Consider the following 22,805-nt stretch of genomic DNA (forward strand, 5'->3'; position numbering starts at 1 on the left):
AGCTCATGTGCCAGATATCTAATCTGCAGGCAGATTATCATAATTCATTACAGCCAGGTCAGAGATACAAACAAAATCGTTGCAGTGTGTAGAAACTGCACATGCTACAACTGCTCTCATTGAGTTTCCATGGGATAAGCTAAAACTAATCAATCCTGCTTCTGTAATCCTCAGCACCTCCCTGCACACTGACATCTCTCACATTTCCATAGGTCCAGTTGGCTTCTCCCCTAGGAAAGCCTCTATTGGATTTGTTTATTTATAACTATTTTGCAGAAGAGCAAAAGGCTTGGGAAACATACTTGTCACTATTGGCTTGAAGGTGCAATTTGGGTAACTAAGGATGAGAGAGTGGAAGAGGATTACATTATGGGATTAGTAGCAGGATAGAGGATTGCCTGTAATCACAAGAGACTGGGCTCAGCAGATGGGCCTCCCTTTCCAGCCCTTTCAGCCACTGACAACAGCCTTTACCACTACAACTGTCTCATCTCTACCTGCTCACGCGTTTCTAGAAGACACCGTTTTATTACCTGATTTAAAGATCAAAAACTGTACCTTGAAACATGAGACAAGTCGTCCAAGAACTCACTAATGTCATATCCAATCGCCCGTGTTCCTTCTTTATTAAGAGCTGAAAACAAGCAAACGGTGAGTGAAGGACTCGGTCCCACCTCAGAGCCATGGACCGCACGGCACCGCCTGTACAGACAGTTACTCCTGGAGGAACAAGGTGCTCCTCATAACTAAGAGCTGTTTTTCTCAGATCAGATGTATTGGGTTCTTTATTAGGTATTTACAAGTTCATGTTAAAAAATTATCATAGAATCATTGAATCATTTAGGGTGGAAGAGCTCTCTAAGATTATCCAGTCCAGCTGTTAACCCAGCACTGCCAAACAACACCAGTGTTGTAGCGTCCCCAAGTGCCACATCTGCACGTCTTTCAAATCCCTCCAGGGATGGTGACTCCACCACTGCCCTGGGCAGCTCTGCCAGGGCTTGACAACCCTTTTGGGGAAGAAATTTTTCCTTGTATCCAACCTAAACCTCTCACGTCACAACTTGTGGCTGATGAAAATTACCAGAAGCTTTGGGGGGAATTTCCTGCTTCCTCTCCCTTAACACTCACCATCCATCCTTAATTTTCCAAGAAGGCTACAAAAGACCATAAAGTTATTTCACCTAATAGCAGCAGCCTAAATTGGACAATTTTGAATTTCCTCTATAATTTATCATGCAGATCTTAGCTAAAAAACTCTCCTCCTTCTTGAAATGCCACTTACCTGTGACAATGGCAGCTACTGGTATGAAAGGATTCTCTTCCATGGAAGCACAACCAAGGAACTTCAGACTAAAAACCAAGATCTCTATGTCCTTCCAGACACTCTGCAAAACCAGAAGTCAGGGACTAGCATGAAAAGAAGCATCAGCCAGCTCCTAAAAACATGCTATTGCAGTTTTTGCATTCTACATGGGTAGCTCCTTATTTTGCTGCCCAGATACTGGATGACTCTTGTTTTATGGAATTTAAGAATGCAGGTTTTCAACCCTGGACAGAAGAATTCTGCCATTCTGGTCATAAATGCATCAATAAGACCAAGATGATCCTTTCCAGCACTTTCCAATCCATGTTTTTAAGTCAGAATAACAACAGAGAAGCAAGTGAGCACCATGCAGCTGCTTCCCAGTGTAGCTGCTGTCTGAGTTCTCCCAGAAAATCAGGACTGTTCAGACACGTATCAAGGAACATGAAATTCCACTTCTATTTATGGTTTGTTGTCTGCTGCTCTCATTTTAACCCTGTGCAAAATGTTACCTGGAATTCATCTAATTTCTTGTAGAAATCTGTTTCATTTCCACACTGGTACTGAAGGCTGAGAGACAGAAAGTCTACTGAATCCTGGAATAAAGAAAAGGAAAAGAATCATTCCAGAGTAAAATGTTTTTTGGTGGGTTTTTTGTTTTTTTGGTTTTTTGTTTTGCAGGTATTACATTAAAAATACATAAAATTCTGAAAAGTTTGCTAAAGACATACTGCTGGAGTAAGAAGCCATACAGCTGCATGGGATCCCTGGACAACATAATGAGCTCAAACTGGATACTGTCTGGGAAGATGTCTCCCTCAAAACAAATTAAAATTTAAACAGCTAAATTAAATTCTAGGATTATTTTATGAATATAATATTAATGATTTACGGTGACTTTCTTAATTAGTAAGACTATCTGCGATTAATCAGAGAAACCTTTGCAACTGTGTGGGTCAGGTCTTATCAATAACCCTTTGGGGAAAGTCCACTTCAGAAATCTCAAGGGAACAAGGGAACAAATTGCATTCCCTTATTACACCAGCTGATGAATTTGGAAGAAAACTGATAAGCTTTCAGTTTATTTTTCAGTCTAAGGTTCTCTTCTAGTTTAGCCAGCTTGTGTGATGCAATTTCTGTTCTCTCCCTACAAACCACACCTTGCTCAAATCCTTGCAATGTCATACCTACAACACTGTTCACCCCAGTACTGATTTTTGCAAGATTGTGAAAACAGCAAAACCCCTGCACTGTCATTTGTTCACATCAACATCCCCTGGGTGAATACGAACAGAGAACTTGATCTTCCACAAAGGATTTCACTGTCTTTGTAGAGACTAATTTCTCCTCATGTTGTGCTTTCCCTGTGCAACTACATCACTGCTAGCACAGCTCAGGCTGTGTTTTAACATAATCAGCAGATTTGTTAAATAGCAGTTATTTAAAATAAAGTATTCATATTTTTGGTGTGCCTTAAGCAGGTGCAAAGCAAATGATAACGGGTACACTTTTTGGAGACATCTTGTCATTTAGGCAAGTATATTGCTAAAATTGCCAATTATGAGAGCAAATATGTCTCCATCTATCTTAATCAGTGCTTACTAGCCAAGAAAAGATGCTGAAGGAATTTTGTTAAATTAGCTAGCTTCATGTAATTAGATTAATGAAATAAGTTAAACTTACCAAACTGGTCAATTGGTCAGTTTGCTAAAATCTTTTAAAAAACCCTAAAATTTAAAAAATCTTAAAAATCTTTAAAAAAATCTACAAACTTGCAAAAAAGTTCACTTGATCCCATACACGAAAATCAAGTTAAATCAAGTCAAATGTATAGAATTTTGTAAGTTACCTGAAGAGAAACTGAAAGCAGTTCTGAAGAAGCACTGTCCAAAACACCACCTGTTTCTAAAGCAATGGACAGTTTTCCACCTGGAAAGAAAAACGAGGCAGTCTATTAGTAACATATTAAGGACAAATAAAACCTTCAGTTTACTGCAGTTATTTTAAAATCAGTGTTAAATTTTTGAAGCTGTGGAACAGCAGACAGTGCCTTGGGTAGGGGATTTCAGAATTCCCACTGCGATTTCAATGGAGAGCTGCAGAAGGCAGAAACTCAAAGGCAGAACTCAAGAAGCCTTTGCTAATAAATTGTGCCCTTCCACTCCCTGCATAATTATAAGTAGTACCTTTAATTTTCATGCCTTTGTGGTGGTTCTATAGTGGTTATTTTTTTAAAATGCATTCTGTGCTGAATGCTTCTGCAATGCTGGGGGAACAGGAACTTGAGGGACACAGGAGACACAGGAGAGAAGCTGGGCAACTTCTAAGGGCTATCACCAGATAGTGTGAACTGTACAGCAAAGTATTCCTGACAAATGCAAGAATTAAATATAAATTCATTCATTAAAAATGTGGATAAAGAAACGTTGACTCAGTCAGCTCTACCAGCTGTCTGTTTGAGACAGAAAAATTCCAAGGCCAGACAAGGCAGACCCTGGGGGACAGCTGCTTGGAAAATCCCAGGTACCCACCATGGAACAGGTGAAATTCTGTTGCTCTGTGTAACACAGGTAGATTTTAGATTTAATTACTGTAAAACCCCAGTGTCTGCAATGAGGAAAGTCAACCAAAGGACACTGCAGACTTCCTCACACTATCGTTATCTCATAGGAGACTTCTTGTGTCTTGTTTTTTCATGGTTCCATGCACATTTCAGGCAGTTTTTGGTCTTTCCTCTGTGGGTTAGGAAGAGGTACACAAAAATACAGAGACTGCACGTGGCAGTTGCCACTCAATCCCATCACAACATGTTTGTAAGTCACATTGGAAATAGCCCTGTCCCCCCTCTCCTTACCGGTCGGCGAGTGTTTCCCATGGAAGATGGTGTAAAACCCTTTGTGGGCAGCAGCCACGGCCTGGGCTCTGTCCTGGGGGTCAGGGTAAGGCAGGCTGTGCAGGACCTCCTGCAGGTCGCTGAAGGTGACCCACACATCCACCAGGTCCCCAAAAGCACGGAGGCAGAACTCTGCATACTCCACAAAAAGGCTGGCAAAAGTTTCCCTCCCTCCGGCCCGCACGGCCACAGCGCCAGGGACACACTGGTGGTGCAGGACCACCACAGGGCTGAGCTCTGCAGCAACCAGGGCCTGGAGCAGCTCCCTGTAGCACTGCACCTGAGCTTCATCAGGCTCCCCGGCATTCCCCTCGGGAAGGATGCGCGACCACGGCAGGAACACTTTGTAGTGCGTCACCCCGATCTCCTGAAGGTGGGAGAAGTACCGGGGCAGCTCCGAAGCCACGAGGTCTTGTTGGCACAGGGAACCATGTGCTTCAGCCACAGCAGGGCCCTGCTCCTCCTGGGGCAGCACTTGGTCCCTCAGACCCAATTTATCTGCCAACTCAGCGGGCAGAGGCCCAGCAATGGCGATAAAATTCTGAGCAAATTCTCCATCTATCCCAAGGCCAGGAGAGACCAACAGAAAGAAGATGAATGTCGTGCAAATCAGCTCCATTTCTGAGCCTGCCTCACAAATGGCAATTCCACACTACATATAAGACAGTAGAAGTAATATTTAACCAGAATTATCTGTTACACTGATAAATGTTCCCAGAACTAGCTGACATTGGAATTATAACAGACCAGGATTTTTAATCAATAGATAATCAGACCAATGGACAAACACAAAAAAATCTGTCAAGCAATTAGTTGGAGAAAGGTCACGTGAAAACAGTTTCTGAGGTGCTCAGGTTCCCCCTTAGACTTGAATATCAATTGACATTTTGCTGATACTGCCTCCATTTCAGAGGAAGATAAAGTAAGTAGATAACACTTTCCCTCTCCTTTTAGCCTTTTTTTGCTTAGGAGGAATCCCAGCACAGCTCTGGCTGCAGAAAAGAACCAAAGCAGAGTTACCTGCATTGCTGGGGCTGGGTCCACCATGGCTCAGGGTGTGCAGGACAGCAGGAAGCACTTTTGTACTTTAATTCTTGAGTGCATAAAGGAAATCTGAGATATGGTATCTCACCCCATTGGAAAAGTGGCTGTTAGTGAGAGTTAAGGCAGCTATAACAATAACAATGTGCTTCCTCATGCCCAACAATATCCAGGAATTCAAATGTCATTTTATTGCCTAACCCCCAAAAACACAGGTTCTCCCAGCAGGGTGGGCACACTCAGATCACCTGAACTGCTGCAGGGAAAAGGTAACTCAGCCTTGCTACATTCAAATACTGAAGAGCTCAGAACATTTACTGCCTAAATACAGAACATGTCTAAATCAACTAACCACAAAATTCTACATATTCATATTGAAATGTCAGATCCACATGAGACTTATTTTTCTTTAACAATCAGCATTTTCTCTAAACATACCTGGGCAAGTTATTGCTGTGTCAAGCAATTTTATAACATAAAATACCTCTCAACATTTGCTGTTACTCAAATAGCCAGTCTTACACAGGGATTGTAATTTCTGTACTTTGACTCTGTTTGATTCCCAGATCATTTTTTCCCCCAGGAAGCCCTGAAGAGCTGTAACCTCGTGCTTACTGTTCTGAAGAGCCACCAACCTTCTTCCCTCCACCTCAGTGTTTGAATAACAAGTTTGAACAGCAACTTTACAGCACCACCTGGTGCTTATTCCTCAGAACTCAGAGAGAGAACACCCTTCCCAGGCTACAGAACTGGGGAAAGAGAAGCAGAAAAAATACTTTCTCCTACATGAACAATATTTATTATCAAACAAAGGCTGAGAGGAGGGGAGAGGGAAACACATAACAAGGACAGACATCTTCCTGAGCTTATTTTGAAAGTAAAGGAACAATATAGAATAACATGAAACTGTTGTTGCAGGTGGGTGGCAATGCTGAATGAAATGTAGCTTTTGCCTAAACGTGGTTTATGAAAGAAATCAGTGGAGAGAAATTCCTGCAGTTGGAGTCAGGGCCCAGTGATGTGACAGTGTTGGTGGTGGTGACAAATATTTATGATACCCTCCATTCCTTAAATGTAACTGTTATCTTTAATGACATGCTTAGTTAGACCAAGGCATATCTCCCCAGAGCTGGGAGAGACTAAAAGGAAAAACACGACTGCCTTACAGACCACCTCCATTTCTGAACCTGCTACAGTGACAGTTATTTCACACTATTTCTAATTAAAATATATAGCTTTGGTATCTTTCATGCTATTACAAATTTTCTTAGCTGCTGGTATCAAGTTGACAAGACAAATATTCAGGTATTTTTAATTCTAAATAGATTAGTTAATAATCCCACAGTTTACAGTAAAAAACCGAGAACAGCAGAAATTTAAGTGAAGTTTTCTTATAAAAACACCTAAAACCAGATTTACAAATATAGTCTTAAAAATCCCTCACAAATGGTGGCAGTTTTCAACTTACAGGTCAAGACATTTAAGATGGGGGTTTCTGCCCTCCTGACTTAAAACCTTGCATTGGGCTTGGCTATTTTCAGTTTTCTACTTTACATATGCAACAGGAACATGCACATCTTTAGTCCATCTAAAAAAAAAGAGAAGCAATCAGTTTCTCACTATCCATTACTGGAAGTTAAAAAAAACTTCTTAAAAAGCAGCATCTGTCATCCAGGAAATTTAATCTTTCTTAAGACATTAAACATTTAGATTGCTACTTGTTCAGCCTCAAAGCACAGGCATAGAAACACAGCAATCCCACATGTGAGTAACAGCAATCCACTCCCAGTGGATGAGCTTTTATTTATGTTAATAAGAAAAACAATAAAAACATATACCATAAAAAAAATCTACTAAATGCAGCAGAAGAACTATGCAAAATTCCTCTCATTTAAAACAGAAGCACCTAAATAGCTTGATGATAAAAAAAGCCACTGGGTGATTCTCTTCTGCATCCAGATGATGGCACTAAAATTGAGAATTAATAATGAAACTAATATATAAATTTAAAAACCTTCCAGGTATGCTCAGTGTGAATGAGCAATCCCATATTACCGACCACACACTGGCACATCCATGGCAATTTAAGGAGTTTGCTGTACAGCAACCCCTGCAAGAAAAGAATGCATTTTCCAACTTGTAACCAGTCAGCTCTCCAATGCAGCTCCCAGCCCTCAGTCTTCCAGCAGATAGTTTGGGTTGACAACCAGGTATGGATCTTCATCAAAAGTCTCCTCTTCTTTGGATCCTCTCAGTCCAGACTGGGACAGTTCTATCAGAATGTGGTCCTGCAACAGACAAAGATTTGTATTAAAACAAGGGCAGAGGTTGGTCTGTAGTTTTTGAAAGGCACCTCTTTTTTATCCTGGTAGCACCTCTTATTAACTACTTAACCCTTTTATTAACTACTTAATCCTTTTAATTGTGAACTCCCTCTAACAGATTCTTGATCTTAACAATTATATTCAGTGGAAATTTCTTTTATGTTGAAATCTCATATGTTGTATGCTTTCTGGGAACTTTTTAGCCTAGAGCTTTCCAGTCTAGTGGGTTTGCACCTTTAAAAGTGAAAAGTACTTTATATTTTCATATGTTTTCCTCCAAAGTACCTCAGTACCCCTGTGACTTAAGGCTATCCATTGATAAAGCGTTACTTGTACTTCAGTATCCTAATGCATAGCTAATACTATAGAAACACAGAGAAATGTCACACTTCTGTAGGGACGTAATATGGCACTTGGACTTTTAATTATACACATCTCCAGTTTATTTCAGTGTTTTTTCTATAATTATTGCAACAGCTGTTAAGCAAAGAAGGCATCTATACTGCATCAGCCTGTGACATGGAAACACAAACCAGGTTTCTCCAATTAGGAATGTATTCTATTAAACATGAAAGATTGCCCTGTGTAAGTTAAAACCCCTTTTCACTACTCACACATGTCTATACTTACATAATGTGTGAGTCGGTGAATGACTCTCTCTATGATCTTCTTTTTATTTATTAGTTCTTCTTCAGAATCAATTTCAGATTCAATTTCCTTTAGATACCAATTAATAAGTTCACTTTTCTTTAATGATGAATCGTCCTCTTCTGCAAAGAAAACAGCTTACATAAACTCAGCAGCAGTAAGATACCATTTAAACCCCAGGAGAAAAAGATTTTTATGTTAACATTTAAAATGTTAACAGAGAAACACGCTTTAACATGTTTAAGCAACATCAGACTTCATTCTGATCCTTAAAGCATCATGTTTTGCATGGGAAGCTGTTGTGTCATGGTTTACTAGGCCATAATTAGACTGAGAATTGAAGCTTTCAGTTCTATGCACCCAAGTGGCTTCTAAATCACATCAGCCTTCAGCTGCAAGTTCTTTTCTGGGTCTGCTCTGTTGACATGCTTCTCAACTTAATGGGTTTTGACAAATGACTAAAATAACAGAGGTAAAAACTCCAAGAAATCATATTTGTATCACCAGATGTCATACTCTCACATGAGCACGGGTCCACACCAGACCTGACACAGTTGTTGGCTCAACAGGAGTGAAAATCCCACGTGGAACAGCATGAGATGCAGTAACAATCACTCCCTGAGCTCAGGGCCAGCTGTCATTTCAATAAACAAATCCTTACCTTCCTCTGCTTTCCTGAGGTGCAGCACCAGGAGATTGGAAATCCGTCTGTACTCGGAGAAGCCCAGTCTAAGAGAAGCTTTGGGTGCAGCATCCTTGTTCCCATCCTCAGGATGGCCATTGACCCCATTCACTAGGCCATTGACCCCAGCTGGAGCTTCTGCCTCACCTGTTTGGACACATGCCCAGGTTTAAAGCTGAAACATCTTTTACCTATTTAATACTCTGAGCCACTGAAAAATGTTGTACTGACCAAACAGGTGAGGTGGTGAAGAAGGCTGAAGAAGCAAGAGAGTTAAGAACAGGAGTCCAGATTTCTAGTCCTCATTAGACAAGGAATAGGTGAGAAACGAAAGAGAAGCATGTGCTCAAAAAGGGAATCTGTAAAGGCTGGAAGGACTTTCCCCTTTGAAAAAATTCCCTGTAAGTAATTTACCATTGACCCCATCTTGGTCCTCTTGATCCTCCACTTGTTGCTCATCATCTTGGTCTAAATTGACATCGGGAGTCTCAACTCTAATGATGGACTTATTTAAAAGCCTGAAAGCTTCCTTCACATGTTTTGGGTGAACCTGAGGAGGATTTGAAAACATATGTATTAAATAGGTTAACATGTATTCAACAGGCTCTTTTGGTTTCTCAACAGCTCCAGAAACTCATCTCTGACTCTGACACAGGGCTTTTCTACCCATCTCACCTGATTAATTCTCAGCAGTAAAGACTCTGCAAGTTAAATTGTATCCCACTACAAGCACACTGAGGTCACTCAAGGTTATGGAGGTAAAAAGCTGCCCGATTAATCTTTCAGGATTTAGTGATCATGTGGAGTCAATAAAAAATTTATTTAAGCCAAGAACAGTCAGAAGAAAGATCAGTAGAGCAATAAACATGAAAGAAATGGGCCTAATGAGACTCTCCTCCAGAACTGAAAAGCAAAAACTGGAAAAATCCTCTCTAGCTGAGCCATAAGCTAAAAGCTATCTGTTTCTTTATGAGCTGAATTTAATTTAAAAGAACCCAATGGGTGTCCTTCTTACACAGCCAGTGAGCAAGGTTCCATCACTGCATGTGTCACATAACCCCTAATCAACCTTTCAAAAGGCCTGCTGGGTTTTAAAGCAGGGACTAGGATGGGCAGTAGTCACGCTGCAGTTAACAGCCAGAACACATCATGCATTGCAGCACTGGTTGATGTGAGGAGGAGCTCAGATCACATATATGGGACTCTTGGGGAGGTTCAGATACTTTGATGAACTTTGTCTTTTTAGATTGCAGATGGGAGAGAGCTGAGAGATTACAAACTACGAAAGATCAGGAAAGACACTACCAACAGTCATGAGTGATAGTAGTAGATGATAGTTCTTCCCCTTTGTCACGATTTGACAGATAACAGGCTGAGAGTGCTGACACAACTGTAATGCAAAAACATTCTCAGTTTGTATCAGCTGAACTCAGCTTTAAAAGACACACCTTAAACCCAGTGTTTCTGGCACACAGATTCAGACTGAGTGCGACCACAAGCGAAAACATTACCCAAGCTCTCCTCCTCACCCAATCTCAGAGTCAAACAGCAAAGCCAGAGCTCCCACCCACTCATACCAAGCCCCCCCCAGCCCTGGTACCTCGTCACAGCAGTGCATGCGGGCCATGGCCTCGGACAGCCGGATCATGCTCTCCAGCTGCCGCACCGTGATCCTCCACGACGACTTGGTCACCCCGGCGCCGTCGCGCTGCCGCAGCCGCTTGTACTGCTCCACTATGAAGTCCTCAGACTCCTTGGATATCTTTGGGACATCAAGCAGAATGACAGTTTGCACGTTCAGGTTATTAAAAGTTTATTCTTCTTGCATTAGATTGGCAATTCTCAGACTTTCCTGTACTTGCTGCTGCTTTTCTCTGAAATACTCTATGCTATAAACATACTGTACATAAATGCAACAATCATATTATGTTAAAATTATACTGTAGTAATGATTATATTCACCAATGGTAATGATATTACAAGAAGTACATAGCTGCATTAATCACTTTGCAGCAGGTTTGTTGATATTTTCTATTTTTCTCTTCCGCTGACTTGTTTCTGGGCATAGTTCATGTCTGTCCACACCAGATTGTTCTCTGTTTACAGACTTCTGAAAAATCTGACACTCAGCTCATCCAAGCTGCTACTACCAAAATACCTGTACTTAGAGCAGTTTCCCATGTTCTGTATTTTACCAAAAAGCAAGCAAAGAAATACCAAGGAACAATACCCTTTTAAAATAAAGGCAAACAAGCTGATCAAGCAATAAGTCAATAAAATACAAAAATCTCTGCTTCAGTCATGCTGAATAACCCATGCCCTTGAGGTACGAGAAAGCTATAAAATGACTCCTCATTCTAGACAAAGGTTAGGAGCTGCCACCAAAGCAGTTAGGACTAGTGATTACAACAGTCTCAGCTGAGCTGGATGATTTTCAGAGCTCAAAAGAGTACACGGCTCCAAAATATGCTCTGTTTCCAGGTAATAAGTGAGTTTATAGCTATTTCCTTGAGAGAACACCACACTAAGTGTCTTTGTGTTTGCTGGAAACGAGCACACAGCAGAGTGACTGTTCCTTGGGACCTCCTCAGACAGAACAAGTTGCACAGGAAAAGTGGAATTACCTTTGGTTTGAACTGCCTGGCAAACAGCAGATACCTTCTGATATCATCCAAGGAATAGACACGATCCACAGACTCTTCCACTCTGGAATGCAGATCCACGATGCGCCGGGCAATGGCGTAATCCATAACCTGGGACATTGGGGCTCTGTCAGATCACTCACACCATCAGCCAAACAGCAAAACAACAGTTAGAGTCTTCCTTCCCACTCCCCTCCCTCACTTGCAATCCTCATGGCAGAGCTAGTCTTTCCAGAAGCCAAACTGTCTGCCAGAAGGTCCAAGAGAAAGTCCTGGCATTTTTTAATACAAGGAAACACAGCAGAGCGGGGATAAAAGGCAGTTTTAGGATTTATAGCCTCTTGGAACTCTCCTGGGTTACAAGTCAGGCACAGAACAGGCAGAAAGCAGCACTTTGCAGCGTGGGAACTGCTTTCTTCCTTTTCAGCCTGCTCTGTCTCTCTCACCAGTCCCTTCCCAATTAGATAATCACTCCGAGCAGAGCAGTGGCAAGAGCAGCACTGAACATTAATCTCTGGATCTCCTGCGTTCCCAAGGCAAATGCCACAAAGACAGGTGGTAGCAGCCTCAGCCTCAGTGACCAGCCATTTGTAAAAATGACTAATGGTGGTAAGTTTGCAGGTCAAACCTCTACACGGTGAAAAGGCAGTGTCCTTGTGTTCAGCAGAGCGTGTCCACATTGGTACTGCCAGCTTTCAGCTGCAGAGCAGAGAAGCAGAAGCAAGATGCTCTTATGAGATCTGCTTCACCTAAAATTGCAGAGGGCCACCAAGATGGACAGAGGGCAGGAGTAAGTGATGTGGGAGAGGCCGAAAGAGCTGGGTCTGTTCAGCTTGAAAAGAAAGTAACTGCCTCATTGGCCAGTCAGTAGAGAGGTGATGGAGCCAAATAACTCATAGAAAAGAGGCAACCAACACAAACTGAACCATGAGAAGTTCTGATTAGATATAAAAGTTATTATTTTTTGAACACATGAGAGCTGTCAAACACTGCAGTAGGGGCCTAGAGAGGCTGCAGAATCTCCATCCCTGGAAATACTCAAAACTCACCAGGTCAAGGTCTTGGTAACCTGTTCCCAATAATCTGCTGGAGCGCGAGGTCAGACCAGAGACCTCCAAGAGATCTTTTCTGACACAATTTAACCTACAATTCCTTAAAATTACCTCATTACATTCATCCACGAGGATGAAGAAGAGATCAAAGCGAGACATGATGGGAGCTGAGAGGTTTATATTCTGTTTCAGGGACTTGGATCTGTCGTAGCGCCCACCAACCGGGTTTGCTGCAGCCAAAATGGAAGTCCTGGCATTCAGGGTGGCCTGGAAATGGGGAAAAATAAATTGAAGAGAGAATGGTATCTGTGATCACTTCCTAAACCAACTCATTGCAATCCAAATGGGTCAGCATAACATCTTTTAGATGGAGTTTCAATGGAGGTATTATAACAATCACTCCTCAAAAGCAGCCAAATTCTTAACCAGTCCTTTCTCACCAGGTCTCTGCCCCAAGACAGTTTGAAGAATCAGTATTGTAACATTGTCACACTCTTGCCAACAATACCGGAATAAGCCCTTAAAACTTCTTTTCACCCTGTTTTTAGCAGTGCAAACACACACTTTACTTCTACAAACACACACAAATCTACAACGTTTTTGGGGCTACTTCAAGAATGTTCCCATTTTCTGTTTCCTGTCCACTACTACCTTTTTTCCTTTCAGTAACATTTCTGATCTTTTTTGGGTACGTGGCACAAGAACTCTGCAGCAAGTGATCTCTGTGCTGCCACAGTGAGGCAGCTGCAGAGCTGGTATCAAAATCTGACAGGTTCGGCACCTCTAACAAACAGTCAGGTGACCCTACAGACTACACAGAGGACTAGTGCAAGCTACCTTCACTCCTGCTTTGGTGATGGATATTGTCTGCTGCTCCATTGCCTCATGGATGGCCACCTGATCCCGCACGTCCATCTTGTCGAACTCATCAATGCAGCAAACCCCCTGCGGGGCAGGAATGAAAAATAGTAAGTGACCCAAATTCTATCACTCTTGGAAAAAAAAAAGCTCCATTAACACAACCAGGGGCTCTTTGCCATTAATGAAAAGCATTCCAGGGATGCAGGAACTCACGTTGTCCGCCAGCATCAGGGCTCCAGCTTCGATGACAAACTCATGGGACTCCTCATCCTTCACGACAGCCGCCGTCAGACCCGCGGCGCTGGAGGCTTTGCCGCTGGTGTAAACGGCACGGGGACTGAACTCATCCACATGCCTGTGGAAAGAAGGAATAACACCCCCCCCCCCAGTGTTTCACTTATCTCTGACATTTTAAAACGTGCAATAAATTTGTATTTTTAATATTCAATGTCTTTTTGAAAATATTTGGAAATTTGTACTTTCGTAAGTAAAGAACAAAAAAGTCTCAATCCATTCTTTAATACCACAGGGGCTTGGTGAGTTTGCTCCAGCCCTGTTCAAATACTTCAACCACATTTAAACAATCCCTGGAAAATATTTTTAAATATTTTACTTCCCTTTCCTGTTTAACACAGAAAAAAGCATGGGACACGTTTGTCACACATTTGTAGCTCCAGTCACACTGGACAATATTTAAATACTGAGTTTTAATGAGATGCTTACTTTAGAAATTGACTCTTGGCTGTACTTGGGTCACCAACAACACAAACATTGATGTCCCCACGCAGCGAAGTGCCTTCTGATGTGGTTTTAGGAACTCCTCCAAAAAGCATCAGCAGGACCCCACGTTTCACTTCATCGTTACCTGCCACAGAAAAGACACTCAACTAAAAATCCAAGGAAAACACCACATTCTTCCTATTTAAAAATAATAATAATAATAAAATTATTTAAAATAGATCCAACTGTCAGCTGTAAGGTTCAGTAGTAGAACACCCAATAGCAAACCCAACCCATTTCACTAGTCTTGCAGGTCTTAATGATTAAACACAGCAAGTACTCAGGAAATAGATTCTCTTTTTCCAGCACAACCAGTGCTGGAGGGCAGAGTTTGTGCCAGTTAGAACAGGGCTTTCAACCTTCCCCAAAATGGCACCACACAGAGAGCAAAAGGAATTAATATTTACACAAGGGAAATCTTCAACTGGCTTCTTACCATGGATAGTGGGGAAGAGGCTGGTGCACAGATTATGGTAAAGGTTCTTATCTTGGCTCATCTCAAAAACCTTCTCCCACTCTTTCACAGACATCTGGTTTTTAATACTCTCTGCAGTCTGTTCTTCATCTCTGAGCTCTTTTCCACCGAACTAAACAAAGGAAATAAAACAGTAACAGAAGGAATAACATGGTCACTAATGAATGTGAGCACTGCAGACAGGTTACAAAAACTCACTGTAAGCAGGATGGGAGGAACATGTTCAGAAAAGCTGCCCTTAGGCTAAGGAAGCTCATCATCTTATACCTTTAAAATCCAATAGACAATTTCCTAACAGGCAAAATCAATGGTGTAACTTCAGTTAGTAAGAAAAACCCCAGGTGAGATGCTTATACAGAGATTAAAAGAAGAGTAAATGAGTATGGTTTCCTTTGGGTAAATTTGCCTTTGTAAGCATTCTTCATTAACTGGAACTTAACAAGGTCTTTTGTTACTCTGAAGTGGGGTCAGAAACTTCTACTCCCAGAAAATAACAGATGGTATTTTTATCCTGTGTGACAGTGAAGCTCCTAGCAGAGTGACAGATTACAATACCTCAACACGCCAAAACCCAGACATACTCAGTATTACTTATGTTGCAGTAACATCCCAAGATGCTATGTGATAAACTAGAGGGAATAAGAAATAGGATTTCCTGGAAGAAAAGGAAATGCTGTAGAAATGGCTGAAAGCTGAATGGAAATACATGGACCAGTCAACTCTAGAATAAACAGATAACACTGGCAAATAATTACATCTGAAGAGGAGAACCTTGCTATACAAATTCAATCAGAACTTACAGACAGTCAAATGCACACAGCAAGGTGGCACACATACATATTTATAACTTTACCCATTCCCGCTCCCTAATTTGAGGGAAAACCACAGAGAGCAGAAATCAGGAACACCTTTAAATCTCTTCTCTTTCCAGACTCACCCGTGGATTTGTTGGTGCAACATAACAAGCCAGAAAGACCAGCTTATAGGAGAGCTCCCGGACTCCCAGGGCGCGCAGCCCTCGGATGCCTTCGGTTTCATATCCCTCTGTCCCCGTCAGCCGGGAGCCGGTTTCCGCGCGCAGCCCTGCCGGGAGAGCGGGAGTCAGGGCAGCAGGGACCGGGATGAACGTGAAGGACACCTCACTGAGGTTGTGAGCAGGAGCAACAAACCTGGTGTGGAGAGCTGGGACACATCAGGCACGACGATGAGTGAGCCGGTGAAGTCACACTTGTCACCCGCCTGGGCGGACTCCACGGCCTCCGCGCGCAGGATCACCTCCACGCTCCGGGGAATGCTGCCCCGCGGCAGCTCCCCCTGCGTCTCCTGGATGCGGACCTGGGCATGGAGGGGGGATAAGCACTCAGCAAATGTCACCAGAGCTCAAACCACTCCAAAAGCTGTGCTAATAAATAGTCGGTAGCATCTGACTGCTGCCATCTGTGCCAACCGCGAAGTTCCTCTGGCAATAAGACAAACAACCAAAAATCTCTTCACTAATCAGCGTCTAAGGAGTCTTGGAGACACTTAAGAGGATGTACAGGGGCCACAGTGACAGTTCTGAAAACCAGCTTGAAAACTTCAGGTAACATAGCTGGCATAAAATATTGCTGCAGGCCACGAAGTGCGGAGGATTCGGGAGAGTAAAAAAATGTGGAGGAAAAAACATTGCAGATACTAGAAGGCACCTCTTTTTATACTGGTATAGAACAACTACACTGATGTACCAGCAGCATGAGATTAATGATGGCTTGAGTATGTGGGGTTTCAGTGATTCACTTAGACAATAAATGTCACACAACAAAATTGGTTTGATACTATAAATAATTTCCCATGCTTAAACATAAGCCTTTTTTCCATAGACAGAAAGAAACTTTCCCCAGAAAATCCAGTGCCTTTTCTTGAGGTCTTTTCCTCACAAAACCAAAGCTAACTGTAGCAGAACAAACAACACCTTCCAATTACCACAGGTACACCATCGTTAGTCATCACCCCCAACCTCACCCTCGTACCTTCTGGAAATCAACAAATCTTGATTTGTTCGTGTCCAGCAGGAACCTCCTTCTGTTGGCACAGACTGGGTTCCTGCAGATGCTGGGCTGTGTGTATTTGAACTGCTGTTCCACATCTTTGATGACTGTCTGGCAGTCGAGGCACAGGAAGGTCCCGCTCACCAGCTCCGGGTGCACCGGGTGGGTCCGAACCACCTGCCCACTGATGCGCATCAGGGAGCCGATCTTTGCCGAGGTCATCTCCCGAATTCTGGGCAAAACACAAACTCCCAGGGATTAAATTACTGAGCTGACAATTCTAGGCCCCAAGATACTAAGATACAACATAGTTTCATTCAGCCTGTGACTAAAGAAGTGCTGTAACAGACAAAGGAAACAAAGTTATTAAAATATATTCTCGTTTTATGATTTTACATAAACTTTTAGATTAATTCTAATGGTCAAACCAATGCAAAACTATTGGTACTTCAAAAGCAACACACACTAAATAATTTTTTTAAATTAGAGAAGTTACATTATTTAAATTAGAGAAGCTTCACATTCGTGGAATATAATGAATATAAGTATCTGATTGTTATTCACAAATGAAAAACTTTTTCAAAATATATCCTGCACAAGGTCAGGAAACTTCTTCACAACTGTTCTGGTCAGCTGCTCATTTTATGCTATATAACCCAAACATTTTCAGTGTGCTTTGACATGTTTTTCCCCAGTAGTAAAAATGCACAAGTTTCTGGAATTATTAATCATCTTACTTGTGTCGGGTAGGCAGGTCTTGGAATGCAACATAAAAGTCCTTGTTTGAAGGAACATTTCCATGGTCTCTGGCAAAAGTCTTCGTTGCTCGACAGAGGTAAGGATAAACCCTGAAATACAGAAAAGCAGTTCAAATTTTACAAAAGCTATTAAAACGCCTTCTCTGCTTTAGACTACAGCAAAGGCTTGTATCAGATTACCAGGTTCTGGCTTTTAATGTCATGTAACACAAAAAAAGTGAATCTAAGTATGCTAAATGTGGGATTACTGCATAATAATGTCATTTGCATTATGGCTTCATAATGGACTTTTTAAAATCTCATTTTATGACACTTTTATCCTTACATTAAGAAGTAGATCTTCAAAATAAGTGACTGACTCAATAAAATATTTTCAGAGCATGAAGTTTTAGAGTTTATTCTGTACTCCTATCTACTTCTTCACCAGAATAAATGTCATTTCCTAGTTAGCTCATGGTTTCCAGAGAGGAATCCACTGAGAAATGTTTTGAGCCAGTTAAAAAAAAGTGTTCTCAGGATGCAGAAAGAAGACAAACCTCTCATTTTTTACATAACAAGTGAGGCATTACGAGCCTGAGACTGCAGCAGGGCTCAGCTTTACCTGAAAAAGGACCTCTACACTTTACCTGTAAAATTCCTCCTGGATAGTGGTGGACAGCTGCTGGTTGAACTGCTCCAAATCCGCAAAGCTGACGATCAGCGTGTTCCGCTCTGGCCGGATCAGCTCTTCAGCATCACGCAGGTACTTCACCTCCCCATCGCTGTTCTGGAACCTGAGAGGGATTCAGGAAAGCAGTCTCACAGTCATGCACCAGGCAGCAACTGAATACTTTGAATTCAGGAGAAAGGCAAAGGAAAGGATGGCTCACATTAAGGCATCCCACAGTCCCTTGCAAAGCCCTTTCCAACAACATTTCTTCTTCCACCCCCTTCTGCATCTGTTCTATCAACACCCCAGCACAGACGAACCGGGTTTGAATTTCAAGCAGCACGAGTGTTGTCCCGAGTGCCACACTGAGTTTTATTTTATATTTAACAATGACTCTGCACCAGTAAACAGGGTTTTGTTTCCTCAGGGTGATTATAATGGTTTCCTTATTTGACACGGACAGGCCTCTCGGGAGTCAAAACGCAGGGAGCAAGATGTGTAATACCCAAGCCGTGGAAAGGGTTTTCAACACGGCTGCCACAAAACTTTGTTAAAAAACACCAAATGCACCAAACAAATCATAGAATCACAGAATGGTTTTCGTTGGAAGGGACCTCAAAGACCATCTCGTTCCAACCCCCTGCCATAAGCAGGGACACCTTCCACTAGACCTGGTGCAAAATACTTCTCAGAGAGCTCTCGCGGCTCCCTTCCTGTACCCCGGCAAAGCAGACTCCTCCCGCCAGAGCCGTTCCTCAGACCACAGGAGAGCTTTTCCAATCGAAGGCCGAGGGGCGGGGGCGCCAGGCCCCGGCAGGATCTCACTAAATGGCGGCCCCTCCGTGAGGCGCCTGAGGCCCACCGCTCGCCCTGCCCGCCCGCCCCAGGCCCGGCACTCACTCCTCTAGGAAGTCCAGGAATAACTTCTGGCACTTCTCGGCAACCTCATCGCGGAGCTGCTGGTGCTGCTGCGCCGCTCCCCCGGCGCCGGCCGCCGCCACTGCCAGATCCATCCCTGCCGCCGACACTGCCCCGGCCCGGCCCGGCCCCGACCCGGTTCCCGCCACGCCGCGCACCACGTGAGCCGCGCGCCCGCCGCGCCACCCAATCGGCGGCCGCCGTCCCTCAGGGCCCCGCCCCCCGCGGCCGTTTTCGCGCCAAAGGCCGAGGGCGGGACCGTGAGGAGGCGGCCCGGGAGCTCCGGGCACAGCGACTCGGTCCCCGCCCGCTGCTGGGCTGGCACACAGAACGAGGGCTGCCCAGGGCTTAGGGCTGTGCCAGAGGAACGCGTCCCATAGAAACACACAGCCATAGAGCGTTAGGGCGTTGGAATGGACCTTAAAGCCCATTTAGACACAACCCTCCCTGCCCTGGGCAGGGACACCTCCCACTAGACCAGGTTACTCAAACCTTGTCCAGCCTGGCTTTGATACTACAACCTCCCTCGGTAACCTATGCCAGTGCCTCACCACCCTCACAGTAAAGAATTTCTTCTTAACAGCTAACCTAAATTTTCCCTTCTTTCAGTTCATATCCATTACTCCTTGTCCTCTCACTAGGCCCCCTTCAAATACTGGAACGTGCTGTGAGGTCTCCACACAATCTTCCCTTCCCCAGGCTGCACAGCACCAACTCTCTCAGCCTGTCTCTGTAGGGGAGGTGCTCCAGTACTCTTACCAGCCCTCCTCCGGTCTTGCTTCAGCAGTTCCACATCCTTCCTACGTTGGGGGCTCCAGAACCACAGGTATGGAAGTGTCAGCTCTGGGTGGCCTCAGCAAGGTCTTCAGCTGCTGTGAAGCTTCCACAGGGCACTGGTTTCCCAGAGAAGAAATCAGCTACAGCAACTGGAGTTAAAACTCCTCTGGTAGTTTCTTCCACTGCTGAGGAAGCTCAGATCCAGGGAATCCTCCCAGTGTGTGCAGGAAGCACTGGGGCAGCTGCTCACTGACCAGACACTCCGGAGGCTGCAGCTCCAGCTGCTGAAGGACTGACCCCAGGTGAAAAGGGTGTAAATTAAGCCAGGTGAGGGTCAGGCTGCAGTCTGGACACTTGGCTCCTTGTTGGCAACACAGGATGGTCGAAGGTAACATGTGCCAAGCGGTGCCATGGCTGACAGCCATTCCCGAATGGCAGCTGCTGGCACACGGTGCCTGCCAGCAGGAACCGCTTCAACATCCATGAAAAATTGCTTAGAATTGCTCTGCCACCTGCAAAGTCATTAATCTCTGCCTAAAGTGGGAATTTTGCTGTAATTAAGGCAGCTAAGGGCTCCTTTTCAGTTCTGAAGGCCTTTAAGAAGTGCCAGCAGCACCAGCCTCCTGCAGCACTGTTAGTTCGTGTTACACTGCACTTGCCATACAGGGAGTAGAGACCGAACTGCAAAATGGTAAAGAAAATAAGAAACTAGTAGAATTAACTTGGTAACTTAAAAAACACTTGCAGTGAATAAATGCCATGTTTTATGAAATCATACCAATGTGCACAAATTGGTTGTGAGGCTTATTTTAAAAGAATAATTAATCTCAGGTAATTTCTACTGTTTTTTTCATCACTTTTCCTCTACCAAAATAATAAAATCTACAGCCTTCATATGTGGATAAGTACAATATCCAAAGAAGAAACAGTACATAATTAAAATCTGCTTGGGCAAGTTGTGTACTCTAGAGGTGGCTGTCCAGAAAATATCCTGTTTTTCCAGTCTCATTTTTCCAGGCTCTCTTTGTCCAGGAGGAACATGCATGGTGTATGGGATGGAGGGGGACTGTGCACTCCTGTGGCCTAGGCAAAATCATTCCACCATATGGGATATGCTGGAAGCCCAGTAGGAACTGGAGTCCCAGGCAGCCATGTGGTTCCCCAGTGGACACTGTCAGTGTGTTCTCCTCCATCCCTTTGGCAGCAGAGTGCAGGCCACAGTTTGTTTTCACATGGAGTGGTGTCCAATACACCTGTTACTGACAGGCACAGGGTGGAAGCACAAAGTTTTCCTGCTTTTCCTCTCCCCCTGTCCCACTGGGCAGGAGCAGGCAGCTGGGTGGTGCCCACCAGGGGTATCCTAGCAGGTGTGGGCAGCCATGGGGAGCCAGTCCTGCACTTGGCTGCCAAAAGAACAGCCTGAGCCCCCTTTCCTGCTGGGCAGATTTAGACAGCTCAGCGAACACAGATGGATTTTCACAGGAAAATGGTGTAGTTAAAAACTTCTGAGGCAAACTGAAGCTTTGTGTTTGTTTTGAGCAGATGACTCCCTGGCTACTCCTTACCAAAGTTCTTTATAGTTCCTTAGTTTAAAAAATGCACTGTTGTAATTACCTTCCGTATATCCTCAAAGAAAATGTAACCAAAGCCCATTTTACCTGGTGGAGAGGCAGCAGCCATGGGGGCTCCACATAAACTGCTGAACTTCCTGCAAATTATTGGAAATAAAGGACAATACAGGTTTTACTTTTTCAGAGTTGCTACCTATCAAAGCAATATAAAGTTCTGAAATTTCAATTTGCAAGGTTTCAAACAAAGTTCTAAGACTCCCACTAAAGTATCCTGTTAACACGACATTCGGGACAAATGCGCTTTGATTTATGATCACAATTATTTTCTGTTAGCTAAGAGAGACTGTATGAAAAGATTCTGCATACAAAGGAATTGGGGCCTCCATCCCAACCCTTGTTCTTGTGCAGCTCCTGTGAATAAATCAAACTACAGCAGGAGCCTGAATAACTCTTAACAGAATTGGGATGAGTACAGTAGTTACAGCAATGTATGAACAAAACTTGCTGCCAAATCTAGAGCAAGAAACAGTCCTCAGAATACTTTTTTTGTTGGCAGGCAATTTAAGTCAGTAATTTTGCTCCTGATTAGAAGGATGAGCTTCTGAAGTGGAATATATTACCAGTTCTGTATGAACAAAAGTAATTAAATTAAATTCATTCCAGTTGGCTTAGCTGAATAAACAACTGTTTTGAAACTTGGATTCATCAGTAATAAGTCTGTGATGATGAGCTGTGTTTATAATCCACTCAGCTTTGCAAAGTACAACTGGGTGCACTGTAAGATTTTCAAGTTAATAACTGGGGAAGATTCCACAGTAAATTAATTACAACAGACTCATAAGCAATGCTGCAAAGTGTTATTCCTTGAATTGTGTGACTTCTAAACAAAGTTTAACTTCTACATTTCCAGTTCTTTACCTGACTGACCTTTAGTCTGATTGTTTTCTAATGGAGAACTCTTGTCACAAGACATTAAAATTAAGTCTTGTTCAAAGGCAGGTGCAAAAGATGGTTTGCCCTTTTGTAAAAATCTACACAATTTATACACAGCCTCACTGACCTTTCTGTAGCACAGCCAATATGTGACTTCTCTGACATTTAAAAATCAAGGTAGCAACAACACCACAGACAGTCTGAACCGTACCTCCTACTGAAAGCTTTATCATGGAAAATGTTAAACAAAAATTAAGTCAGGAACTACAAATATGTATGAATATTAGATAACTCTACTGCAGTGCCCAAGTAAGGAATTTAATCCTTTGCTCTTTGGCATCAACACTTACAAAAATGTTTTAAATTTGAAAAACAACTCTCAGCTGCAGCCCACACAAGGAAGTTTCCAAGGCACTGGTTCCTCTCCATATGCAGGGCACATCCTCTGGGCTGGGAGGAGGAGGACGA

General features: G+C 43.2%; 2 protein-coding genes across 2 annotated transcripts in view; both read right to left on the reverse strand.

Annotated features, from left to right (window-relative positions):
• The window catches only part of LCT (lactase), a 19,250-nt gene extending 12,482 nt beyond the window's left edge, over positions 1–6,768 (reverse strand). Inside the window, exons 1-5 of the mRNA XM_064661570.1 lie at positions 4,161–6,768; positions 3,156–3,235; positions 1,819–1,902; positions 1,286–1,388; positions 559–634 (exon numbers count right to left, since the gene is read on the reverse strand). Coding sequence (XP_064517640.1) covers positions 559–634; positions 1,286–1,388; positions 1,819–1,902; positions 3,156–3,235; positions 4,161–4,818 — 1,001 coding nt within the window. The 5' untranslated portion in view covers positions 4,819–6,768. The remainder of the gene's footprint in view (positions 1–558; positions 635–1,285; positions 1,389–1,818; positions 1,903–3,155; positions 3,236–4,160) is intronic.
• A 241-nt stretch (positions 6,769–7,009) lies between these two features.
• Positions 7,010–19,208, reverse strand: MCM6 (minichromosome maintenance complex component 6). Its single transcript, XM_064661593.1, has 17 exons — positions 19,039–19,208; positions 18,116–18,262; positions 17,469–17,579; positions 16,714–16,963; positions 15,874–16,039; positions 15,642–15,787; positions 14,666–14,816; positions 14,173–14,314; positions 13,663–13,804; positions 13,426–13,533; positions 12,700–12,855; positions 11,519–11,647; positions 10,495–10,656; positions 9,309–9,444; positions 8,874–9,041; positions 8,195–8,334; positions 7,010–7,528 (listed from the first exon to the last, which is right to left on the reverse strand). The coding sequence occupies exons 1-17, from the start codon at positions 19,149–19,151 to the stop codon at positions 7,415–7,417; spliced, it is 2,481 nt and encodes an 826-aa protein (XP_064517663.1). The 5' UTR covers positions 19,152–19,208; the 3' UTR covers positions 7,010–7,414.
• Positions 19,209–22,805: the final 3,597 nt, after the last annotated feature.

The sequence above is a fragment of the Pseudopipra pipra genome, chromosome 7, assembly GCF_036250125.1.
Source record: "Pseudopipra pipra isolate bDixPip1 chromosome 7, bDixPip1.hap1, whole genome shotgun sequence".
NCBI classification, from domain to species: domain Eukaryota; kingdom Metazoa; phylum Chordata; class Aves; order Passeriformes; family Pipridae; genus Pseudopipra; species Pseudopipra pipra.

Excerpts from the sequence above, each read along its gene's own strand:
- MCM6 (XM_064661593.1), bottom strand. The coding sequence starts at position 19,151 with ATGGATCTGGCAGTGGCGGCGGCCGGCGCCGGGGGAGCGGCGCAGCAG. Across the intron at positions 18,263-19,038 it reads TTCCTGGACTTCCTAGAGGA|GTTCCAGAACAGCGATGGGG; the intron begins GTGAGTGCCGGG and ends AATCCCTCTCAG. Across the intron at positions 9,445-10,494 it reads GCATGCACTGCTGTGACGAG|GTTCACCCAAAACATGTGAA; the intron begins GTACCAGGGCTG and ends AATCCTCCTCAG.